We start from the raw sequence: 12441 nt of genomic DNA on the forward strand, positions 1-12441 counted from the left end.
TACAAGTTGAGTCTACATGCATAAGAGGGACTTCCAGAAACAAGCATTAGTATATTCCTTTCCATTCATTTGGAAACTTCCTAATACTTAGGTAAAACGTGCTTGATAAGACCTACTAATGAAAATGGTAAAATAAGAACAGTGTATAGTTTTCATGTTTAATAAAAACCTAGCAAACATACTAAGTAATTAAGTTTGGATTTATATTTCTTCATTTACCTCTTCTGACATTCACAATATAGTTGACTCTTGAACAATATGGATGGGTAACAGATGGTAATACTCCATGCAGTAGAAAATAGGCATATAACTTCTGATTCCCTCAAATTTAATTAACAGCCTACTGTTGACTAGAACCCTTACCAATAATATAAATTGATCAACACATATTTTGTATGTTATATGTATTAAAGATGATCACATATTTTGTAAGTTATATGTACTATATGCTGTATGCTTACAATAAACTTAGCTAGAAAAAAGAAAATATTAAGAAAATCATAAGAGAAAATACATTTAGAGTACTGTACTGTAAAAAATCCGTGTAAGTAAACCTGCAAAGTTCAAACCATTTTTCAAGGGTCAACTGTAGTTAAAAGTAGATGTGAAGTTTTCCCCAGTCTATTCAGTACATATGCAGAATGTGACATATAACTTTTTTAGTTATTGTTAGTCTGAAACTGTCTTGTCCATTACCATATTTACTGACCTCTTCTGGGACTCTCATGATTGAAGAGAATGCCATTCACTGCGAAGAGATTATATGCTTCCCGGAAGTTTACCACAATCCAATAGGCATAGAGTTTAGCAGCCCCTGTTGGAATAATTTTTTAAAAGCAAATAAGAGATGGTGTTTTATAATAAAAGATGGTGATTTTTCACTCACCTTAAACAAGTAACAACATGCAAAAATTAATTTGTAATATACTAAGTTAGAAAAAGATGAGTCAAAGCCAATGACTAAAGGTTCCTTTGCCAGTTAATCATGTGCACAAGAAAATATTTAAGATTTTTTTTTACTTTTGTAATACCCACAGTTCTGTCTTCTACAGTCTAACTGATTCGGTGATAATGTGCACAATAGGTCGAGTTGACCTAAGGTCTTATTTCCTTTTTCCTAGTTTTAAGGAATTAGAAAGTAAAAAAAAAATATGAAATCTTAATATTCTAGATGCTTTGAAGTTTGATCACTGAAGCCTTTCATGAATACTCTTTTTTACAAATACATAAGATGTAACCGACCCCTTTTAAAAAAAAAAAATTGAACCCAGGGAAACTTCCATTGGGGAAATAAAAAACATGAAACCTATCACTTCAGCAAATCTCACAACAGTTAAGTAAAAAAATTCTTGTGGGTCTAATTTTCCTTTCAAAGTGATGTGTACAGAAGGGCTGGATGAACGTGGATCACTCAAGTGAAGTGGTAATTTCGTCCTGGAGGCAGTGACAGCAAATACTTAAGAGTGAGGAGTGTATAATGTTCTGCTTCCCCATTTCTAGTCATTTAAGTCTAATCTTAATGTCACAGTCAAATGACTTCAGACGAGAGACAGGAATGGATTTAAAGCAGAAACACATGCATGCCCCATGCCAAGAAAACCTGCACGGCACATGCATAAGGCTGTACCCATGAATTCTCACCATACGGTGACCGAGGATAAAAAGGAGTCGTCTCCTTCTGGGGTATTTCTTGCACTTTCCCATAGAGTTCACTTGTTGAGGCTTGGTAGAACTTCACAGAGTTGATAAGGCCACAGGTCTTAACTGCATCCAGAAGTCGTAAAGTGCCAACTCCATCAACATCCGCAGTATATTCGGCTAGGTCAAAAGAAATCTGGAAATAGCAGGTGAAGATAGTACCACATTAATGGGTAGCAGCAACAAAGGTGCTGACAGTGGTAACAAACACATCTTACATTTCACAGACTTAGAAATGTTATGTTTGTGACAAAATATTATTTTCTAAGAGCAGAATAAGTGCATGAAGGTCATCTATTTCTAACATCAAATGGTTGAAAATATCTTAAGAAATACCAACTAATTATCTATGGTAAAATGAAGAACAATTCTTTTTTCAGAGGCTTTATTTATTTGAGAGAGAGAGATAGCACAAGTGGGATAAAGGGCAGAGGGAGAAGCAGACTCCACTGAGCAGGGAGTCCAATGCAGGATCCCATCCTAGGACTCCAGGATCAGGGCCTGAGCCGAAGGCAGACGTTTAAATGACTGAGCCACCCATGCGCCCCAATGAAGAACAATTCTAGGCTGAAGTTCCTAAGGCAGTGTTTCTCAAAGTACAAACTGCTCCTCTGAATCATCTGGGAGGTTTCTAAAAATTCAGAATTGAACCAATCTCTTGGGTATGGAAGCCTAGAAAAATCCCCGTTTATAATGAGTCCCAGTTGACTTTGACTCTCAGAGAAGTTTGAGAACGTGTGCTTTAGACACAGTTGATTTTTTAAAATATTGTTTTTAAAATATTGTTAATTTTAAAATATTGTTATTAAAATATTTTTAAATAAAATCAAGAATTACTTTTTAGTATATTACATATATACATATAATCTTTTAATTATGAGACACTGACTACAGTAAGATGCTAACGTATAAAACTGAATTAATTCTAAAAAGAGGGTATTAAGGAATAATTCTGTATTTTTTTAGTTTCTTAACATATTCCTTAAAAATAAAGGTGACTGATATGTTTTTTCTAAAATTATTTCTAAACATAATAAACAAGTTAACCTAATATTAAAATATCCCAAAATAGTAAGGCTGAAAATCTTTGTTGCTGGTTTATTTGCAGGCCAAATACAGCTGGTCACAATGCAAAGATGCTTCCCTGCTGCCTGGAGAATGACCTCAATACTCACCTGGAAAAACCTGGCTCTGGGGTGAGGAGGTTACTGGCCCACATTGCTGCTAGTCCTGAGTGTTACTTGGGCACAAGCTACAGTCTTGTCTGTGCGCACGGTATTTAGGGAACGGGTGACAGGTGACCAGGCACCTGACTCAAGACTACTACAATCATGTAATCTAAGCCTGTTAGTAAAACTCACAGCAGCTATGAGATAAAACAATAAAAGAATTTTTCATCCCCAATCCTTCAAAGTCAAGAAAGCACAATTTGGGGTTACTTTATTCTTTTCAAATAATGGTTTACTGCAATAAAATTTACATATCATAAAATTTACATACATTCTAAAGTTTACGACTCACTGGTTTTTAGTATATTTACAGCATTGCACAACCATCACCACCGATGAATTCCAGAATGTGTTCATTATCCCCAGAGAAAACTTGGTATCCATCAGCAATCACTTACTGTCTTCCCATCACACCCCCACGGCCACTAATCTACTTCCTGTATCTATGCAGTGACCTATTCTGGATATTTCATGTATAGAATCATAATATGTGGCCTTTTGTGACTGATTTCCTTTACATATCATATTTTCATTTCTCTTGGACATGTACCTAGGAATAGATCATTTTCATACAACATGTAACATTTTGAGGAACTGCCACACTGTTTTCTAAAGTAGCTGCATCATTTCATTCTCACCAGCAGTAAATAAGAGTTCTAACTATTCCCTACCTTACTCAGTACTTACCGTGGTCTGTCTTTTTGATTTTAGACATCCCAGTGAGTGTGAAACTGTACATCACTGGGCTTTTTTTTTTTTTGAATTATTAAGGTATAATTGATATAATATTACCTTTGTCTCAAGTGTATGTAATGATTTATGTATATATCATGTATATTCATGTATATATCATGAATCACCACAATAAGTCAAGTTAACATCCATCACTACAGAGTTACAAAACTTTCTGTTAACTTTTAAGATCTACTCTCTTGCAAACATGCAAACAATACAGTATTAACTACAGTCACCATACATGTCCATTACTTAATCATTTTACAACTACAAGTTTGTACCTTTTGACCACCTTCACCCATTTCATCTACTGTCCACCACCTCCACCCCCTTGTTTCTGGCAACTCTGTATCTATGACTGTGTTTGTTTTCTTCATTCCTTTTTTAGATTCCATATATAGGTAAAATCATATAATAGTTGTCTTTTTCGGCTGACCTTTTTTACTTATAATAATGTCCTCTGGGCTCTTATATGTTGTTGCAATATGTTTCTTCCCTATGACTGAGTAATATTCCATTGTGTATGTATACATGTGTATGTATACACACACACACACACACACACACACACACACATCTGCTTTATCCCTTCAGCCATCAATGGACACTTAGTTTCCTTGTGTATCTTGGCTACTATAAGTAATGCTCCAATCAACATGAGGATGCAGCTATCTTTTTCAGTTAGTGTTCTCATTTCCTTAGGATTTTCTGGATCATATGGTAGTTCTGTTTTTAATTTTTTGAGGAAACTCCATACTGTTTGCCATAGTAGCTACACCAGTGCATTCCTCTATTCCCACCAACAGTGCACAAGGGTCCCCTATTCTCTACATCCTCACCAATGCTGGCTCTCTCTTGACTTTTTGATAACAGCTATTCTAACAGGTGTGAGGTGGTATCTCGTGGTGGTTTTGGTTTGCATTTCCCTGATGGTTAATGATGTCGGGCACCTTTTTGTGTACCTGTTGCCCATGTGTATGTCTTCTTTGGGAAAATGTCTATTCAGATCTTTTACCCATGTTTAAATTAGGTTGATTTGGGGTTTTCTGTTTGTTTTGCTATTGAGTTGTATGAATTCTTTATATATTTTGGATATTAGCCCCTTACCAGATACACGATTAATAAGTATTTTCTCCCACCAAGTAGGCTGCCTTTCCATTTTGTTGATGGTTTCCTACACTCTGCAGATTTAATTTAATATAGTCCCACTTGTTTATTTTTGCTCTTGCTGCCTTTGTGTTTGGTGTGAAATCCAAAAACCAATGTCAAGGACCTTACCACCTGTGTTTTCTTCTAGGAGTCTTATGGTTTCAGGTTTTGTGTTTAAGTCTTTAATCCATTTTGAATAAACTTTTGTATTTGGTGTAAGATAGTGGTCCAGTTTAATTTTTTGCATATGGCTGTCCAGTTCCCCCAATACCATTTATTGGAGAGACTGTCCTTTCACCATCATATATTCTTGAATCCTTTATCATGAACTAATCATTCATATGTGTGTTGATTTATTTTAGCAGTCTCAGTTCTGTTCATCTAACCTATGTGTCTGTTTCTATGCTGATATACTATACCGTTTTCATTGCTATAGCTTTATAATACAGCTTGAGATGAGGAAGCATGATGCCTCCAGTTTTGTTCTTTCTCAATATTTTGCTCTGGTTATTAGGATTCTTTCATGGTTCCACACAAATTTCTCATTGTGGTTTTGATTTGCATTTCCCTGATGACTAATGATGTTAAGCCATCTTTTCATGTGCTTACTGGCCATTGGCATATCTTATTTGGAAAGATGTCTATGTAGCTGTTTCACCCATTTTTAAGACTGGTTATTTGTCTTTTTATTATTTAGTTATGAAAGTTCTTTATATATTCTGGATAAAAATCTCTTACTGGATATATGCCTTGCAATTTTCTCCCATTATGAGAGTCGTCTTTTCACTTTTTCCCTCAGCTTTATTGAGATATAACTAACATGTATCATGGTGTAAATTTAAGGTGTACAAACAGTTTTCACTTTCTTAATGGTGTACTATGAAGTACAAAAGTCCAGTTCGTTGAATTTTGCATTTATTGTTTGTGCTTTTGGTGTCGTATCTTAGAATGCTTTACTTAACTCAAGAACATGAAGATTCACTCTCTTCTTCTATTCTAGGAGTTTTATAGTTTTATATCTTACATTTGGGTCTTTAATCCAGTTTTAGATAATTTTTATGTATGTTATGGGTTAGAGGTCTGAATTAGTTGTGTGCACATGGATGTCAGGTTACCCCAGCACCATTTGTTGAAAGGACTATGCTTTTTCCACTGAATGGTCTTGGTATTGGGCCATTTTGTTCTCACAAAAAGCTGTGGCCCCATATTGAGGGCCCCATATTGTGTGGGCCTCAGGAGATGAGGGGTCATGGCTCTGTCGGTTCTAGAGCAGACACTCAACTTCCTAGCTGCAGTTTTCTCACAGTACAGTGCCACAACTGTACATTTATAGGACACTTTACAATTCAAAAGTGCTTCTGTTGGGGCTTTATAACAATTCTAGGAGAAATAGAAAGCAATCCTGAGGTTCAGAGAGAAGAATTTTATAAAGTCACACTGAAAGTCAGCAACAGCAAATCTGGGCCTCTGTTCCTGGAATGGTGCTCACCACAAAAGCAGGGCTTGGCCTTTCTGAGGCTCAGACTCTGTACAGATATCCTGAAAGCCTCAGACTCTCTGGAGAGAAACAGAAATACACATATGTACAAGTGTACATGTACCCAGAGAGTTGCCGTGTTGCCTACTAAGGATTCATGAACTGCAGATGAGAAAATCTTGAACTAGATGACCTTTAACATCCTTTGTAATATATTGTTGACAACAATTAAAATGTTATTAATATTAGATTATTATAAAAGAACATGAACTGTGTCCAATTAGTAGAGTGGTTTCCATATGGTGGTGATTGGAGCGCTCCCATTTTTACCTATTATAAATGATCACCAAAATTGAATACTTGATGTCAGAAATGTCACACTTGAGATTCCTCACCCAAGAACATTCCAGCCCTTGAACTTAAGATCTTGGCTATTTCCTGAGAGACTGCTGATTAAGAACCATTTTGGAATTCTTCAGGGGAGGCCCACTGCCTTACTTAGTGGGTTTTTCAGTTCAAACTCATTCTTATGCTGATCTTTATTCTCTATGCTGACTAGTTTCTCTTTTTCATAATGAGAATATTTAGGGAACAACCCTGAACCAAAGCTTAGCTATGAGTTTCATTTTTTTAGTCTATAGTGAGGCAGATGGCTCTAGTCACCAGCAAATATCCAGTGTGAATAGTTTATCAAAACTACCCCACAGATACCCCCTCATACTTTCTCTTACCTCAAAATATGGATTAAAGAGTACACATGTTTAGAATTTTAAAAGCAAAAGCTGAGATGAATGAAAAAACACAAACAAAAACTAGTCCCTGCTACACAAATACACTGGACCATAAGCTTCACAGGGGCAAGGACCTTGACTATTTCTGTTCACCTGTCAATTCCCTAGAGTGGCACACAGATGAAAATACATCCAAAATTTAAAAATGAAAAGCCATTTGAAGAAAAATTCTACTTACTTACAACAAAATAAATGAAATATATTTAAGTACCCTACAAATACTAATGGAACTCTTATCTTCTAAAGTCAAATGAACTGGAAAAACATATTTCAATAACAATTTTAGTATGGAAAAATATGTCAAAAACAGTAGAAGGAAGAGAATTTCATAACAAATTGATAAATAATGCCTCACTTCTTTCAGGTTTTTCAGCTGCAACAACAAAAAAAATTTATGGAGGAATTTAAAGAAACATAAAATTATTTATAATATATGTTGCCCTAGACCACATATGTCATTTGCCTTTCTGCGTCCTTATGGATGAATGATGCTGCCTCCAAGTCCCACATGACTTGGTCTCTCCAGCCTCACTCCCTTACCTCCCCCATGCCAGCCCCACTGGTCCCTCAGTGCTCCCAGTAAGCACTGCCTCAGGGCCTGGGTGTTCACTCACCTCTCTACTCAGAACATTTTGCCCCCAGATATTTGTGTGGCTCACCCCCTCCTTTCTTTCCCTCACAAGGCCTTCTCTGACCTTGCCATCTACAACAAATAATTCCCTTCACTCCATCTTCTCACTGCAAGCTTCTCTTCAGAGTACCCAGCACTTTTGACTGTAAGGAAGACTGCTCATGTCTTCACTTGTCTAGCTGGCCTAAAACCCCTCATGCTTCCTACCACTTAGAAGAGTCCCTGCCACATAGAAGTTGCCTAAGAAATATTACTTGAATTAATAAGGTGTCATTAATCCTGAAGTTTGCGCATATAATTCCCTAATGACCTTATTATACAATTAACAATGGAGTGAACTTCACATATGAAATACATGAAATTTTTAAAATCTCAGTGAATGAGCCAACGTTTCCCAAATAAAAATGTTGCCTCAGAAAAAAGATTGGTTTGGCAAAAGAATTAGATGTGGGAAAAGATAACCAGAGACCAGAAGAACATTTCCTCTAACCTTTGCTTTCAGAGACAAAAGGAGGCTCAAAATATCAGTAGGCTGGAAATACCTAAGACCACACAAGCAGCTGCACTATTTTACTGTTCCTCAAGACTTTGAATCTACAAGCAAAAGTTGTTAATCAATGAGAACAACAATTAAACATTACTTTCTACTGTGAATCAGTCTTTCTCAGCAGAAATCCAGCAAAGCTGGCATTTACGTAGCAACTAGGACTTGAAGCTCATCTGTTTTAATAGCCACAATAAGAGTATGGATCCAGAAGAATTTCAGGTCAGTGGACAGGAAGGGCTTTCTCGAGGGGATCTAGAGAGGGTACATTCCTATTTTAGAAGCACCTTCCCTAAGCAGCAGGGCATCATGTCCTGATTCAGGAAATACAAAGGTGAAAAGAAACAGACCTCTGTCCCTCTCACCAGCCTTACAGGTAATGGATGCAACAGGGACTAGGAGAGGCATGGCTGAAACATGTGTGCAGCCAGGGGGTGGTTAGGGAGTGAAAGAAGGCGAGATAATGAGGACAAATCAAAGAAGGGATCAGGGAGGAGATGGCCTGCATAAGCAAGTGCAGGGGGGATGTGAAGCATTCTAATGGATGGGCCAGCAGGAGCAAAGGGAGGGAAAATGCACTGGCCATGTTTGGGAAATAACAAGTTTCCAGTTTCAATGGAGAAAAGGACGAGAAACAGAAGACACTGATTTTGTACACACCAGTAGAGGCCTTTCTGGAACAGGCTTTCTGTGTGGGTCGGTAGTTGGGTTAACAGGTACTGAGGAGGCAACAATGTTTCAGAACAGAGGAGCAGCATCATTCCCCCAGGGCTTCTTCCTATGCACGACAGTCCCAGTCTTAGCTCTATTTGCTCCCAGCCCAGCCAAGGCCCAGCTCAGAAACTTTTATTCCTCACATTTATAAGCCTAATTTTATATGATTTTTCCTTACATTGTGCTTATATTTTTGTTCAAAACCTTTTATAATTATGAATTGGGGCATCAAATAATCATAAGGTTATTACTTCACTGAAGTGATAAACTCCTGCTAGACTAAATAAATGTGACATCTTTGTTTACCTTTGTATGCTCAGTGAAAATTAATATGTAGTTTCCATTAATTTTTTGAAATCTTCTAAGCAGATCAGGAATCAGAACTTTCATTATATAGACCAAGGGAACGATTCCCGGACAAACCACATTCTGTAACAACTTTGATGAGAGTCACTGCAACACCGCACTGTTTCTGTCTCTTTCCACTTCCCACACTGTGGGAAAACTCTATAGGGACCAGAGTTTTCCATGTGTCATCCTTATTGCTTACTATCAATGTAGGGTATGAAAAGATCTGTTGAATGAATGACTAACACTAATTTTTTTTTCACAAGTTAACATTTTTACCCATAAAGACAAATTGAAACTTTTACTAATGAGAGTGGAAAAGATATATGGTACTCTACTCTCAGGAGTTTTCTGACATTTTTGCTTTCTTGAAGAGCACAGTTCCTGCTGTGGAAGGTCAACCACACTGTAGTGCCTTACCAAATCTTATAACCCTTCCCATTTACTAATATCTAAAGGAAGCTCAGCTATCCCAAGGACATTCCTTCAGTTTGAAAATCTTCATTTCTGAAATGGGTTTTTTCCCTACTTCAGCAGTAACACCTCAATCACAATGCTTTGCCATATTCTGTATCCTCCAAGAATATCTGGTCCCATTCCTTTAAACTTTTCTTGACTTCTCATTTAAGAAAGGCCACAGATTGGGGCGCCTGGGTGGCTCAGTGGGTTAAAGCCTCTGCCTTCAGCTCAGGTCATGATCTCAGGGTCCTGGGATCGAGCCCCATATCGGGCTCTCTGCTCAGCAGGGAGCCTGCTTCCTCCTCTCTCTGTCTCTGCCTGCCTCTCTGCCTACTTGTGATCTGTCTGTCAAATGAATAAATAAAATCTTTAAAAAAAAAAAAAGAAAAGAAAGGCCACAGATTGATAAAAAGAAAACAATTAAACTAAGTCTCTTTAGCTTTGTAGAAAATCTTAATTTAAAAATACTTTGTGACTCCAATTATCACAAATCAGCTATATCATACATCTTTTTCTTTTCTAGTTTACAGGGTTGTACCAGCTGGTGATAAACACACAAAAACCTGTAATGATTTTTATGTGAGAAAACAGAATCAGAAGTAATTATCCAATTTTTCAAGAAGCTTGCAGAGATTCTTTACTGATAAGCAGAAATAATCAGCAAGTTTACTTCATGAAATTCATTACATTGGGATGGTTAACCAAGGTCCACAAGGTCTATGGATCGAATTTAAGGAGGCACACACTAATCTGGATAAGTAAAATATACACTTCCATTTTTATCAAATTCTATATGAAATTTAGAATTTCTCTCAATTTTGAATACAAGCAAAAATCCTTGGCAGTAAGCACCACATGTGACTTTTCCATCAATGCCTATAACAGACATTTTTATACTACGACATAGTTGTTACAGAGGTCTAAAGTATTACTTGCGTCCATCACTACTTTGAAGTCACAGTAGTGACTTCAGGTCTTGTTATATAATATATCACATCACATTATTACTTCACAAGCTTGCTTTGCAAATATTATAACATTAATATATGAATATAATTAGTTTCTTTTGTAATCCTAAGTGTTTTTGCTTTATACTTTTGAAAAACATTACTCTGAGACTTCTTATAGGCTTCACCAAACTATTGAAGGAGTCATGGCATAAGAAAAGAATGTCTGCTGTATACCAGTGGTATCAAAGAGTATTAATATTTCAGAATGTGGTTAAAGAAGAAAAGCTCCATCTAAGAAAGATCCTATGTTAGTTCAGAAAACAAATTCAAGAAAACCTGAATGATATCAAACACCTTTTCTGACCACAAAGGAATGAAACGAGAAATTAAACACATGAAGAAAACTGAAAAATATGGCAAGTCAACAACAAGCTACTGAAAAACCAATGGGTAAAAGGAGAAATCAAAAGAAAAACAAAAAATACCTTGAGACAAACACAAATGGAAATGTAATATACCAAAATTTATGGGATGCATGCCTATCCCAAGAAATATAGAAAGTTTTAAATAAACAATCTAACTGCAGCTTCAAGGAACTAGAAAAAGGAGAGCAAACAAAAGACAAAGTTAGTAGAAGAAAGATAACAACAATGATTAGAGGAGAAGTAAATGAAATAGAGATTAAAAAATAAAGAAGACAATACTAAAGATCAATGAAACTATGGACTAATTTTTCATTAAAGATAACATCTTTACCTAGACTTACCAAGAAAAAAAGAGAGGACTCAAATAACTAAAATAAAAAATGGAAGAGATGTTAAAACAGAAACCACAGAAATGAAAAAAAAATCAGAAGAGACTATTATGACCAATTAAACAAGAAACTAGACAACTTAGAAGAAATGAATAAATTCCTAGAAACATACAACCCACCAAGACTGAATCATGAAACAGAACATCTGACCAGACCAATTACAAAAGGAAGTTGAATCAGTAATTAAAAACCTCCTAAAACACAAAAGTCCAATACCAGATGGCTTCACTGGTTAATCGTGCCAAACATTCAAAGAAGAATACCAATACTTCTTGAACACTTGCAAAAAACAGAAGTGGGGAAAACTTTCCCAAATATATTTTATGAGGCCAACATTACCCTGATACCAAAAGCAGACAATGATGCCACCAAAATAAATAAATAAATAAATAAATAGCTAATATCCCTGATGAACATAGATACAAAAATTCTCAAAAAAATTAGCAAACTGAATTTTAATGATCATTAAAAAACTTATATACCATGATCAAATGGAATTTATTCCAGAGATGCAGAGACACAAGGATAGTTCAACAGCAGCACATCCGTCATTGTGACATATCAAACTAACAAAATGAAGGATAAAAATCATATCATCATCTCAAAAGATGCAGAGAAATCAACTGACAAATTCACCACCTATTTATGATAAAAACTCAACAAAACGAGTAAAAAGGAAATGTATTTCAACATAATAATGGCCATATACAACAAGCCCATAGCTAAAATCATATTCAGTAGTGAAAGGCTGAAAGCATTTCTTCTAATATCAGGAATAAGACAAGGATGCACACTTTCACCACTTTTACACAACATAATATTCGAAGTCCTAGCCAGAGCAGTTAGGAAAGGAAAAAAAAAAAAAAAAGTCATCCAAATTGGAAAGGAAAAAATAAAACTAT

General features: G+C 36.0%; 1 protein-coding gene across 2 annotated transcripts in view; it reads right to left on the reverse strand.

Annotated features, from left to right (window-relative positions):
- The window catches only part of GMDS (GDP-mannose 4,6-dehydratase), a 623268-nt gene that overhangs the window by 331023 nt on the left and 279804 nt on the right, over nt 1-12441 (reverse strand). For both annotated transcript variants that reach the window (XM_032861444.1, XM_032861446.1), the window contains 2 exons: nt 1642-1834; nt 710-814 (listed from right to left, as the gene is read on the reverse strand). In XM_032861444.1, the coding sequence (XP_032717335.1) occupies nt 710-814; nt 1642-1834 (298 nt within the window). The remainder of the gene's footprint in view (nt 1-709; nt 815-1641; nt 1835-12441) is intronic.

This window comes from Lontra canadensis, unplaced genomic scaffold (genome assembly GCF_010015895.1).
Source record: "Lontra canadensis isolate GAN:19392208 unplaced genomic scaffold, GSC_riverotter_1.0 scaffold21, whole genome shotgun sequence".
Taxonomy (NCBI): domain Eukaryota; kingdom Metazoa; phylum Chordata; class Mammalia; order Carnivora; family Mustelidae; genus Lontra; species Lontra canadensis.